We start from the raw sequence: 14,412 nt of genomic DNA on the forward strand, positions 1-14,412 counted from the left end.
CGGGCATGTCGGAGAATAGCGCGGACACGCGTTAAAAACACACCGCGAGCGGGCATGTCGGAGAATAGCGCGGACACGTGTTAAAAACACACCGCGAGCGGGCATGTCGGAGAATAGCGCGGACACGTGTTAAAAACACACCGCGAGCGGGCATGTCGGAGAATAGCGCGGACACGTGTTAAAAACACACCGCAAGTGGGCATGTCGGAGAATAGCGCGGAAACGTGTTAAAAACACACCGCGAGCGGGCATGTCGGAGAATAGCGCGGACACGTGTTAAAAACACACCGCGAGCGGGCATGTCGGAGAATAGCGCGGAAACGTGTTAAAAACACACCGCAAGTGGGCATGTCGGAGAATAGCGCGGACACGTGTTAAAAACACACCGCGAGCGGGCATGTCGGAGAATAGCGCGGACACGTGTTAAAAACACACCGCAAGTGGGCATGTCGGAGAATAGCGCGGACACGTGTTAAAAACACACCGCGAGCGGGCATGTCGGAGAATAGCGCGGACACGTGTTAAAAACACACCGCAAGTGGGCATGTCGGAGAATAGCGCGGACACGCGTTAAAAACACACCGCGAGCGGGCATGTCGGAGAATAGCGCGGACACGTGTTAAAAACACACCGCAAGTGGGCATGTCGGAGAATAGCGCGGACACGTGTTAAAAACACACCGCTAGCGGGCATGTCGGAGAATAGCGCGGACACATGTTAAAAACACACCGCAAGCGGGCATGTCGGAGAATAGCGCGGACACGTGTTAAAAACACACCGCAAGTGGGCATGTCGGAGAATAGCGCGGACACGAGTTAAAAACACACCGCGAGCGGGCATGTCGGAGAATAGCGCGGACACGTGTTAAAAACACACCGCAAGCGGGCATGTCGGAGAATAGCGCGGACACGTGTTAAAAACACACCGCAAGTGGGCATGTCGGAGAATAGCGCGGACACGTGTTAAAAACACACCGCAAGTGGGCATGTCGGAGAATAGCGCGGACACGTGTTAAAAACACACCGAAAGTGGGCATGTCGGAGAATAGCGCGGACACGTGTTAAAAACACACCGCAAGTGGGCATGTCGGAGAATAGCGCGGACACGTGTTAAAAACACACCGCAAGTGGGCATGTCGGAGAATAGCGCGGACACGTGTTAAAAACACACCGCGAGCGGGCATGTCGGAGAATAGCGCGGACACGTGTTAAAAACACACCGCGAGCGGGCATGTCGGAGAATAGCGCGGACACGTGTTAAAAACACACCGCGAGCGGGCATGTCGGAGAATAGCGCGGACACGCGTTAAAAACACACCGCGAGCGGGCATGTCGGAGAATAGCGCGGACACGTGTTAAAAACACACCGCGAGCGGGCATGTCGGAGAATAGCGCGGAAACGTGTTAAAAACACACCGCAAGTGGGCATGTCGGAGAATAGCGCGGACACGTGTTAAAAACACACCGCGAGCGGGCATGTCGGAGAATAGCGCGGACACGTGTTAAAAACACACCGCAAGTGGGCATGTCGGAGAATAGCGCGGAAACGTGTTAAAAACACACCGCGAGCGGGCATGTCGGAGAATAGCGCGGACACGTGTTAAAAACACACCGCGAGCGGGCATGTCGGAGAATAGCGCGGAAACGTGTTAAAAACACACCGCAAGTGGGCATGTCGGAGAATAGCGCGGACACGTGTTAAAAACACACCGCGAGCGGGCATGTCGGAGAATAGCGCGGACACGTGTTAAAAACACACCGCAAGTGGGCATGTCGGAGAATAGCGCGGACACGTGTTAAAAACACACCGCGAGCGGGCATGTCGGAGAATAGCGCGGACACGTGTTAAAAACACACCGCAAGTGGGCATGTCGGAGAATAGCGCGGACACGCGTTAAAAACACACCGCGAGCGGGCATGTCGGAGAATAGCGCGGACACGTGTTAAAAACACACCGCAAGTGGGCATGTCGGAGAATAGCGCGGACACGTGTTAAAAACACACCGCGAGCGGGCATGTCGGAGAATAGCGCGGACACGTGTTAAAAACACACCGCGAGCGGGCATGTCGGAGAATAGCGCGGACACGTGTTAAAAACACACCGCGAGCGGGCATGTCGGAGAATAGCGCGGACACGTGTTAAAAACACACCGCGAGCGGGCATGTCGGAGAATAGCGCGGACACGTGTTAAAAACACACCGCGAGCGGGCATGTCGGAGAATAGCGCGGACACGCGTTAAAAACACACCGCGAGCGGGCATGTCGGAGAATAGCGCGGACACGTGTTAAAAACACACCGCGAGCGGGCATGTCGGAGAATAGCGCGGACACGTGTTAAAAACACACCGCGAGCGGGCATGTCGGAGAATAGCGCGGACACGTGTTAAAAACACACCGCGAGCGGGCATGTCGGAGAATAGCGCGGACACACGCTACACACCGCGAGCGGGCATTTCGGAGCATTTTAACTTTTCTGAAACATTAACCAAGATGGCCTAGTATTGTTGGTATGAGTGTGTTGTCTCGTTTTTTCACTGTAATTCTTAAAGTTAATATAATCTGACTAAGGAATCTTAGAAGTAAATATTTTAACTGTGGTCAAATGTAAATTAACTTGTGCCTATTTAACTTTATTCAAAAAAATATTGTTTAATTCTGCAATTTGCCTTCATTAGCGATTATCATCAATTTGATTACACAGATATAATTAAACTAAACTGAGCTAGACAATGACATCTCTGAATTCAATAATGAAATGCCTTTAACTGAAAATTGAATGTTTAATCTTATTATTATACATTACTGACACTCTATCCTCCAATTTGATACTGTTAAGTGCTTTGACACAATCTTGTCAAGCACTATATAAATAAAGGTGACTTGACTTCATGTCGATCCAGTGAGCATTGTTTTTGCGTGTGATGTACGCACGTTTGTGTTTAAATCTGTTCATCAAATAACGTTAATGTTTTAACCAGCATTTATGACCGATAAACAATGCATTTGTTACAGTATATTTTAATCTTTCATAACAGTAGTTAGTAAAAATACAACGGCTCATGTTAGCTCTGGTCCAATGAAAAAATATTAACAGATAGAACTCAGGACATTTTTGTAAAATATACCTCATTGTCACGTTCTAGACTTGTTATATTCAGCTTTAAATAAAAAAAATACCTCCTTAATATTGTGCCAGTTTTTTCTCCGTGGTATCGAAAAATGGTATCGAATATCGATATTTTTTAAGGTTTCGTATCGAAGTTAGAAGTTCTAGTATCGTGACAACACTAAGTCGCGCAGGTGTTGCTCATCAGTAATCACGCCACCGGCCTCGCTCCGCTCTCTCACAGCCCTTGGCCTCGTCCTGATCGCCACAAAATCGATTGTGACTCATGGAAAGTTTCACTGCAAAGGCCATGCAAGTATACATTTAATGAGGTGCTCTGAAAATAATTAGCTGATGGTTCTTTTCATAGTTAAATGGATCTTTTCCATAGTTCCATTTCCTGCTCCCAGTTTCATTTTCATTTAATTTAATTTTACCCATGTATGTGTGATTGTGTGTATGTTGTGTGTTTAGATTAGTTATGTTTGTGATTTAGTTAATAAAACTTGTGCACAATATGTATTTGGTTCTGATTATCTACCCTGCAAACAAAGTCTATTTAATGATTTCCAGATTCTGACTAAATGCTCTTTGTAGTTCTGTACAGTAAGAAAGTTATTTCCCAACACCAGAAATTAACATTTCTATTAATCAATTAATAACCAATATAGAGGGTTCACAGGATGAACAGATTAATTGGTTGCAATGTTAATGTAGCTACATCAAGATAATCTAATTAACTGATCCAAATATTCATAATTAATCATAACAAGTTATGAATAATTATTAATATTTTCCTTATGAGCTCATTTGCTACAGGAGGGTCAGCCAACTCCAGCTCTCTCATATCCTCTAGTTACTCGGTGGACGAGATTAATTAGGAGGGAGAATGTCGTCATCCTCTTCAACGTCGTCTAGAAGATGAGGGGATAATTCCTCATCTTCATCATCATCTTCCCCGCTATACCCGCGAGGGCATCTCCAAAGAGAGGGGTCCGGGGACTCCCCGTCCATAATCTCGCCCCCGGTACCCAGCTCAGGAGGCTGTTTAACTGTCTCCTCTCTGGCCTGAGTCTGAGAGGAGAAGCATGGGTCCTTGTTTCCTGCTATTGCAACTCTAAGTCTCCTTCCACGGATCTTTGTAGGAAAACCAGAACAGTTAGGGCAGCCCTCTGGGTTCGATACCGCCGCTTGGGCATGCTTAACACCCAAGCATGATATGCAGAGCGAATGTGAATCTCTCGCCGAAATCCATAGGCCACAGGAGCACATGCGAGGGGAGCATAATTTCCTCTCCTTGTGCTCTCTGCCGTTCTAGCCGTGGCCATCACTCTCCACTCTCTTCGTTCGGTAAACTCTCACCGTGACGTGTAGGTTTACTATCCCGGAGCAGTGTATACAGAGTAATTCTGAAAATAAACTATTTTCTGGTCTCTAATACAAACTGAATCGTATTAGATTAGAAGGTAAGGCTGTTTATTCTCTTAGGGGTGGAAAAACTCGCCTTGACGCGGACGTTTTCCCACACTCACAAGAAAATGCAACCCTAACAGCAATATATAGATTTTCCGCGTTTGCGACGTTACCGGTCGGCTTCGTCTGTATACCGTTAAGCAGTAAATCCAAAATGCGTCAGTGAGTACAGCTTCCACAATCTTCACAGTGAAGAAGATATGTAAATCTAGAATGACGCAGCAGTGGGCTGCAGCGAGGCGGGACTCCCTGATCGCTGTCTCGATTGGTCTGACAGATGTGGTGTAACTGGTGCTTCCACAGTCGGTCACGCCGGAGGCGTTCTCTTAGTGAGATCCCAAATGGATGTTAGAAAGAGAACCTCTGAATGGATTCCTGACTAACTTAAACACCTCTGATTGGACTCTATGTTCATGAGCTCATGTCTAAGCTCAACCTTACACAAACACACACAGGAGCGTCTGAATGCAGTCGCCTATCAGGGAAGTCTCTTTACTACTAGTGCTGAAGAAAACCTGGTATCATTGCATTGTTACAATTTCAATATTGGCTTGGTACAGAGTTTTGACAAACCTACTATACATGGAAACTTGTGGAAAAGAAAAGTGTTGATGTAGTCTTGATTGGTAATCTTGAGTTCTCGATTGGAGACCTTGCTTGGTATCACTGGTGTTCCACTGTCCTGGTTCAAATCATACCTCACTGACAGACAACAGTTTGTTTCAATTGGGAATTTCAGATCTCCAAATTCACCCCTCTCACATGGTGTCCCCCAGGGTTCTGTTCTAGGCCCCCTGCTGTTCATAATCTACATCCTTCCCCTTGGCCAGATAATACAACATTATGGTCTCAATTACCATTGTTATGCGGACGACACTCAGATTTACATTCACACCAAGCCCGCTCACACATTATCATTATCCAATCTGGTTAGCTGTTTAAATGCCATTAACTGGATGACTCAAAATTTTCTCAAACTCAATCAAGATAAGACAGAGGCTATTCTTGTTTCCACCCCTAACATTCTAAAACACTTGAACAGCTGCAGCTATCTATCTCTGGCTATTTCACTACAACTTCTGCTGAAGTTAGAAATCTGGGCGTAATCTTTGATCCTACTCTTTCTTTTGAGTCACATATTACAAATATCACCAGAACATCTTTCTTCCATCTCAAAAGCATCTCCAAACTACGCCCCTCCCTCAACTCATCTGCAGCAGAAACACTTATACATGCATTTATCACATCAAGGCTTGACTACTGCAATGCTCTACTTCACGCCATCCCGGAAAAAACCCTCAATAGGCTGCAGTATGTCCAAAATTCAGCTGCAAGGCTACTCACCCACACCAGGCCCTGGGATCATATTACTCCTATCCTCCAGCAGTTGCATTGGCTTCCTGTCCATTACCGCATTCATTACAAAATCAATTCTCCTTGTTTATAAATCCCTACATAATTTGGCCCCATCCTACCTATCAGATCTCCTCACCCCATACCTGCAATCCCGCACCCTTCGTTCTCCTGATACATGTCTCTTAGCAGTCCCCACATCTCGGCTTCGCTCCATGGGCCTTCAGTGTGGGATGCCCTGCCGCCTGAGATGCGCCAAAGCACAAGTATATTCACTTTTAAAACTAAGTTAAAAACACATCTTTTTAGCTTAGCTTTCCTGTCAGCCCCCTGATTTCGATTTGCACTGTCTTTTTATTTTTGTTTTATTTTATTTTCCCTGTTTTTATCTGTCTTTTTTCCCTACACTTGGTCTTCACCCTGTGCTCAGTGTACTCCAGCATGCCCTTTGAGGGTGTTTATGTGTCCGCTGCATCTTGGCATTTTATGTACCTTGTATGTAATCTATGTCCCAATCTGATTGTACTGTCCGTACTATCAGTGAATTCGATCATGGATGAAGCTGCATTGTGTTTTAGTAGTTCTTTGTATTTCCTTAACTATACCAATTTGTACAGTGTCCTTGGGTACCTTGAAAGGCGCTTTTCTAAATAAAATGTATTATTACTATTATTATTAGTCATGATTCATAATTCTGTTGGATTCCATGATTTCTGATGCATTTACAGTACTGTCCGCAAGGCAATTGTTTGCCTGTAGTTACACACAATCAACACTGCACATTTTCTTCAGTTTAAAACACCTGCTGACTCATGGTTAGGTGTGTCTAGGGAGATGAAGCATGGATTCACTGTTCCAGCATGAGGTCACTCACCAGGCTGGTGTCCTGGACGGGCACTGGACTATCAGGACGGGCAGCACCGGGTCCGTCAGCGGCGCTGTGTGGTTCTGCTGGAGCCCCGGAGAGGATCTGAGCGGCGCTGTGTGGTTCTGCTGGAGCCCCGGCGAGGATCTGAGCCTCCAGCTGAGCGATGCGCTGACTCTCCCTCTGTAAACGCACCTGACCCAGCTGAGCCTCCAGCAGCCAGTGCTCCTTCTCCTGCTCCAGACGACACATCTTCTCCTGACTCTGGACAACCTGATAAACACACACACCGTCAGACAGACGGTTGGACAGACAGAAAGACCGACAGACGGATAGACAGACAGGTTCAGGTACCTGCTGCATGAGTCCCTCTCGACTTTCAGTAGAGCTTGTCAGAACATGTCGGTTTGCTAAAGCATCTCTGTACGGCACCGATTCTGATCTGACCTGAAAACACAAGAAAACACACCAACATTCACAGGACTGAACTGTGCAAATAGGCCTTGTAGCGGTGTTGTAGATTGTCAAATATATTGTGCTGTGATCGATGCTGAGCGTCGAAGAACGCAACAAGCTACAAGAGGCTGTGTGACAGTAAGAGAAAACACTGTAACTATCAGTGAATCTATCAGTCACTGCAAAAACATCATATCATCAAGATCAAGTGCTTAAGAACCTCTCCATTTCCCGACTGGACTACTGCAGTCAGGCATGTGATCAGCTAAAACAGCTGTACCTGAAATGTTACTTATGTAAGGAATAATTGACGACAGGCCGTTGAATTATTAGAAAAATAATGAACAACCGAGGTGGTAATGCGGTCACGACGCGAAGCGGAGTACTGTGGCCGTTCACCTTGGGTGTGCATTATTTTTCTAATAATTCAACGGCCTGAAGTCAATTATTCCGCTTATACTACAGTTACCACACCTCGAAACATTGTTCAGATTATGTATTTCAAGACGTTTGTAAAGTTTTTGTCATTAAAACGCTCTTGTATGTAGGACTAATTTCTTACGCATCTAAACCAATGCCTCCGTTGCTAATTCCAAAACGTCATTTTAGAGTTAGGAGGTTTGAGCCGCTGATAGCAGACTAATGCTGGGACACACGACTAGCTGACACATTCTCTGACTGTTTTCATCGACTGCAGATTATAAACACCGACTCTGAACACGCGCTGAACACGCATTTGGCCATGATCAGTCATACGTATCAAATTACATTCATAACCGGCTTAAAGTGTGTCCCCAGTTATTAATGCAGTTATTAGAGAGAGAGATGTTGCAATAATGAGACAGAAAAGCATGTGCGTCAATATTATTATTTATTTATTAATTCAATTCCTTTTAATTAATTCGAATTCATTCTTTTTTTTCCTATTATTGACAGATGACAGACTAGCCAAATAAATGAAACACAAAGCCCTTTTAACAAGTAGGCCTATCAATAATTATTTATTTGTTATATTATCTGCAATAATAATCTGTGCTGCAGGACTATCCATTTATTTAGCCTATATTCAGTTTAATTTTCTATTGATTAGCCTATAGATAGGACTATATACTTTATTTATTCAAATTAAACTGCATGTTTCCATTGATTGTGAAGCTAGACATTGAAAATTCCAGATCAAGCAAATGTTTTTTTTCTTGTTATGAATTGAATCCTATTTTCCGTTATTACCGTTAACTACGCGCAGTGAAATGGAACTGTAATGCGGTCAAGACCTGCCTGGAACTACTTTAGCTGTGCGTTTCCCTGAAAATAATGCACACCTTAGAACGTTCGTCAACCAATCAGATTCAAGCATTCAACGGCCCTGTAGTATAAGTACTTTTATCTTGTTTTTATATTTTTCTACTTTGTGGGAGCCTCTCTTCCCTCCTCCCCTTCCCAATTCAAAGCTTGACCTGTACTTTAAAGGAAAGTAATAAAGCCTGTGACCTTCCTGATGGCGCTCATGTATGTGGCGGCGCGCCTCTTGTTCTCCATCACACTGTGGGCCTGCAGCGGGTTCAGGACGCCTCCTCGCGGACCGTAGCCAGGGCACGACGCCAGGAAATCCAGGCTGTTGCTAAAGAAGGTGGCCATCTGTGCGAGAGACAGTCCGGCAGGGATCAGACAGTGAACCGGAGGACAGCGAGGCGGTGTGTGTTGTGTATAGGATGAATTTTGTCTCAAATTGATTAATAAATGCATGAGAAAAATCTAGAATTACATGAATTTGCAGCATTTTGTACAAATAAAGACATAGTTGTAAATACAAAACCTCAATTTTGTATTAATGTAGGTCAGAATTTGTGCATGCAACAAGTAAGATTGCATTTTTGGATTAGGTGACATGCATGCAAGGCAAGGCAAGTTTATTTATATAGCACATTTCAAACACAATGGAAATTCAAAGTGCTTTACATAGAAGGAATTAGAATAATCAAAAGAAATAAGATTAATTAAAACTTTTTAGAATAAAAAGGATATAAAATACAGTACAAACAGTCGGATGGAAAGCGGCACAGTGCTCATTCAGTAAATGCACAGCTAAACAGAAGTGTTCTGAGTCTGGATGTGAAAGTGACTACAGTAGGAGCACATCTGATCTCCTCTGGAAGCTGATCCAGCATTATAGCTAAAGCGGACTCGCCATGCTTAGAGTGAACCCTTGGTATTTCTAGCTTTCGCTCTATCCCGCTTGTATTACTGTAATTCCTTATATGCAGGAAGCTCCCAGTTTTCCATTGCAAGGCTTTAAATGGTTCAAAACGCTGCAGCTAGATTTCTAACTGGGGTTCGCAAACATGAACATATTACTCATATTTTAAGGTCTCTTAACTGGTTGCCGGTGCGTCATAGAGTTGATTTTAAAATATTGCTGTTTGCTTTTAAATCCTTAACTGGTATTGCACCCTCTTACCTATCTGAACTTTGAACTTTGAACGTGCCCGGTTGGTGTCTATGGTCCACAAGCAGTTATATTCTGTCCCAGCCACATTCACGATTTAAGTCGAGAGGGGATCGTGCTTTCGCAGTTGTCAATCTCTTATATGGAATAGCCTACCCTTATCCTTGAGATCCCTGTCCTCTTTACATGAGTTTAAATTTAAGCTAAAGTTTTATCTTCTTGACCGGGCATTTCACTAAATCTCAAATATGGTTCTATTACATTATGTGTTGATGGTTTATTTTGCTCCTTCTTTCATGTTTCCTGGACTTTCACCTTGGAAAGCACAGTGGTCAACTTCTGTTGTGTTTATTTGTGCTATATAAATAAATAAAATGAATGAATGAAAATGAAAAAAAATAGCTGATGTGATCCTAATGATCTGAGTGATCTGTTTATATTCATTGAGCATATCTATCCCAGAAAGCCCCACCCAGTCTTCCAGCCTGTCCAGAAGTATGTTGTGATCGACAGTGTCAGATGCAGCACTGAGGTCGAGTAGCACCAGCACTGATAATTTGCCTGAATCAGTATTTAAGCGAATATCGTTTATTAAAGTATCCATTCGAGCATAAGAATTTGTTCAGCTGATTGAAGACAACTTTTTCAATGATTTTGCCTGTGAAAGGAAGATTTGAGATCGGCCTATAGTTGCTTAATATGGTCTTATCCAGATTGCTCTTCTTCAGGAGGGGCTTGACAACAGCAGTTTTCAGGGAGTTTGGAAAACTCCCAGAGAGAAGTGAGACATTTACCACTTCTAGAAGATCTGCTTCTAAACTGTTTAACACACTTTTGAAAAAATGATGTGGGAAGTGTGTCAAGAGCACAGGTTGGTGTTTTACGGTGCTGTATGGTTTCTTCCAAAATTTTGCCATCAATTTCTTTGAAATCAGACAAAAGTAACTACTTTCTGAAGTTGTGGTCTGACTCGTTCATCGTTCAATTCTGAGTCGATCCTATTTGATTCATTTGGATTTTGAGACTTTCATTTTGCCGGTTTAGCCTTGCACGATCCACACACACACACACACACACACACACACACACACACACACACACACACACACACACACACACACACACACACACACACACACACACATACAGCTGTCTGAGAAAACCTGCTACCACTAGATGGCAGTAGCTTCTAAAACAGACAACGGCACCATAATCGAATTTTTTAAAAAGCACCAAATTTAGTACACAGCTTATTAATAAAACATAGCTTACCTTGTAAAAATAAGCAGCAAAATATGAACTTAAAATGTGCAAAGTTTCACATCTAATGTTTATAAAGAAAACACAAACACTAATGCATTAATAATAATAATAATAATAATAATACATTTTATTTAAAAGCGCCTTATCCGGACACCCAAGGACACTGTACAAAGCAGATAAAAACATTAAAACAGTAACCAATAAAATTGGCAAGACAACATTGAGGTAATATGGGTCAGGTGGAATATGACTGTCTGAACAAAAGAGTTTGGATTTGAAGAGGTGAAATGAGTCCATGGTACGAAGGTCTGGAGGGAGGGAATTCCAAAGATGGGGAGCAGAGCGACTAAACGCCCTGCTCCCCATTGTGACAAAGCTGGCAGGTATCGGAGGATCGGAGTGAACGGGTCGGGATGTTTAAATGGAGGAGATCTGAGATGTATGGAGGAGCCATGTTGTGAACTGCTTTGAAAGTAATGAGAAGTATTTTAAAGATGATCCTCTGTTTGATGGGAAGCCAGTGAAGTTGTTGCAAGATGGGAGTGATATGATGAGAAATAGGGGTCCGAGTAATCAAGCGTGCAGCAGAGTTCTGTAGGAGCTGCAACTTCTGGAGCGACTTATTGGGGAGACCAAACAGGAGTGAGTTGCAGTAATCTATCCGAGATGTGACGAGGCTGTGAACCAGGATGGCGGTGGTTTGGGGAGTGAGAGAGGGACGGAGACGGGAGATGTTACGCAGGTGGAAATAGGCGGACCGGGTGATGCTATTAATGTGAGAGTGGAAAGATAATGTGCTGTCGAGGACGACACCCAGACTCTTAACCTGAGAGGAGGGAAGAATAATTGAGTTATCAATGACAATGGAAACTTTATTGGCTCTGGAGAGAGTATGAGGTGTGCCAACCAGGAGGACTTCGGTTTTTGAACTGTTCAGTTTGAGAAAGTTGGATGAGAACCAAGAGTGGATTTCTTGGAGACAGAGGGTGAGAGAGGTTGGTGGGAGTAAAGAGGATGGTTAAGTAGAGAGGTAGAGCTGGGTGTCGTCCGCGTAGCAATGAAATTTAATGTTATGTTTACGGAGGATGTGACCAAGAGGGAGGATGTAGATGATAAAAAGGAGAGGCCCCAATACAGAGCCTTGGGGCACTCCAGCTCAGACGGGGAAGGTAACGGATTTCTGGGATTTGAGTTGTATGAACTGTGTGCGATCAGAAATGTATGAAGTAAACCAGGCTATGGGAGTGTGGGTGATACCAATGGATGATAATCGACTAAGGAGGATAGGATGGGAAATGGTATCAAAAGCTGCTGTGAGGTCCAGAAGAATGAGAATTGAAAGTAACCCAGAATCAGAAGCCATGAGAAGGTCATCTGAAATTTTGAGGAGTGCGGTTTCAGTGCTATGAAGGGGACGGAAGCCAGATTGAAACTGCTCGTAGATGCTGTTGGACATGAGGTGATTATGAAGTTGAGAAGTGACTGTTTTTTCCAGAATTTTGGATATGAAGGGTAAGTTAGATATGGGACGAAGATTGCTGAAATTTGTGGGGTCCAGGCCAGGTTTTGTCAGAATGGGTGTGACCGAGGCAGTTTTGAGTGAAGGGGGAACTGAACCGGAGCTTAGGGAGGAGTGGATAATCTCAGTGATGAGAGGGGCAAGTGAAGAGCAACAGGATTTAACCAGGGTGGAGGGAAGTGGGTCGAGCTGGCATGTGTAGGGTTTAGATTTATGAATAATGTCCGAAATGGCTTGAACGGAGGGAAGATCGAAACTGGAAAAAGTGGTAGTTGGGGATGGATAAGGGGTGTTAAAGTTGCCTCCGGAAGCTGCAGCTCCAGATGAAGTCAGGTGTTTATGGATGTCTGTGATTTTGGAAACAAAGAAGGACATAAGTTTATTGCAGTAGTCCTGGGATTGCATATGGTAGGGAAGAGAGTGAGGAGGTTTTGTAATGGAGGTGAGAAGGGAAAACAGGGTTTTAGAATTGTGATGATTAGAGTGGATTAAATGAGAGTAGTAGGCAGATTTAGCTGAGGAGAGGGAGTCCTTATACAGGTTGACATGGTTCTTGTACATATTGTTGTGAATGGTGAGTCCAGTTCTATTGGCAAGGCGTTCCAGCTGACGGCCCTGAGATTTCAGAAGGCGTAGGGCGGGAGTGAACCAGGGTGCTGAACGGGTGAAGGAGACTGATCTGGATCTTATAGGAGCATGGATGTCCAAGAGAGTGTGAAGATTTTTGTTATAATAAGAAACTAATTCATCGGGTGAACAGCAGGCAGATACACTTGGGAAATTATTGATATCAGATGCAAAGGTGAAAATGTTAATGTCCTTGATATTCCGGAAGGAGATGGTGCAAGGGAGGGTCATTTTAGATAGCGGGAGGGTGATGTTAAAAGTAATGAGCATATTGTCGGAAAAGGCAACAGAGTGAGTTTTACAGGCAAAGGGGATGACACCAGAACAACAGAATAAATCCAGTATGTGCCCCCTACAATGAGTTGGAGAATCAATATATAGATGCAGACCGAGGCTTTCCAGGCAAGATGAAAAGTCTCTGGAAAGCGGAGAACTAATATTGTCCATATGAATATTAAAGTCAACCAGGATGATTAAAGGGGGGGTACAATAGTGTTTCATGTATTCAGAGTTGTTTACAGTGTTAAAGAGATGGATTTTCATGCTAAACATGGGCAAAGTTTAAAAAATATATTTTGGACGAATAACGGAGAATTTCTGTGCCGAAAATCTTACTTCCGGGTTGGTACAAGTTTCGGCTGGGTTTTTTTTACCGTGGATCTAATGACGTAGACCAGAGTGGAACTCCTTATATGAGCATTTCTCCCGGAAAAGCGCGCCCGCGCACACGTCGACCAGAGGAGAGCGAGACCGCGCACATCAACGCGCTTCAACAGGAAATCATCGGCAGCCAGCGCTGCATAGGATTTGTTCAAGAATGTCTCCAAAAAAGTGTTTTTGGATGTGAGGGAAAGCTTACCGTGTTCAGCTTTCCAAAGAACCCAGTGTAACAGGAACAGTGGATGCAGTTTGTTTTTCCGGGGCAGCAACGGAGTGTAGGAAGTGCGGTTGTGTGTTCTGGTCATTTCAGTGACGAATGTTTTATTAACAAGGCCCAGGTCGACGCTGGATTTGCAAATCGTTTGCTATTAAAACGTGGAGCGGTCCCAGTGATAAAAGACCCCATTCATGTAAGTACAACTGGATCAGATTTCTGTCTTTTGCTGGAAATCAGCGCTACCGCTTGACTCTATAGCTCCGCCTCCAGGACCTCGGCTTTTCCCGGAGAGAATCGGAAAGCTGTATTTTTCTTTTATAAATATAATAAAACTAAACACTTTTTGGAGATATTAAAGATGCACTACTACTCTATAGGTACTCAAGATTAACATGAGATTAGGTGAAACTGTGCATGTTATGTACCC

The 14,412-nt window shown here is 44.0% G+C and overlaps 1 protein-coding gene across 3 annotated transcripts in view; it reads right to left on the reverse strand.

The window, feature by feature from the left end:
* ppp1r21 (protein phosphatase 1, regulatory subunit 21) overlaps positions 1-14,412 on the reverse strand; it is an 86,516-nt gene that overhangs the window by 25,447 nt on the left and 46,657 nt on the right. For 2 of the 3 annotated variants that reach the window (XM_081351528.1, XM_081351527.1), the window contains exons 15-17: positions 8,745-8,891; positions 7,152-7,244; positions 6,807-7,070 (exon numbers count right to left, since the gene is read on the reverse strand). In XM_081351528.1, the coding sequence (XP_081207654.1) occupies positions 6,807-7,070; positions 7,152-7,244; positions 8,745-8,891 (504 nt within the window). The remainder of the gene's footprint in view (positions 1-6,806; positions 7,071-7,151; positions 7,245-8,744; positions 8,892-14,412) is intronic. The other variant, XM_081351529.1, reaches the window with a different exon arrangement.

Source organism: Scardinius erythrophthalmus (assembly GCF_964197995.2).
Source record: "Scardinius erythrophthalmus genome assembly, chromosome: 21".
Lineage (NCBI taxonomy): Eukaryota > Metazoa > Chordata > Actinopteri > Cypriniformes > Leuciscidae > Scardinius > Scardinius erythrophthalmus.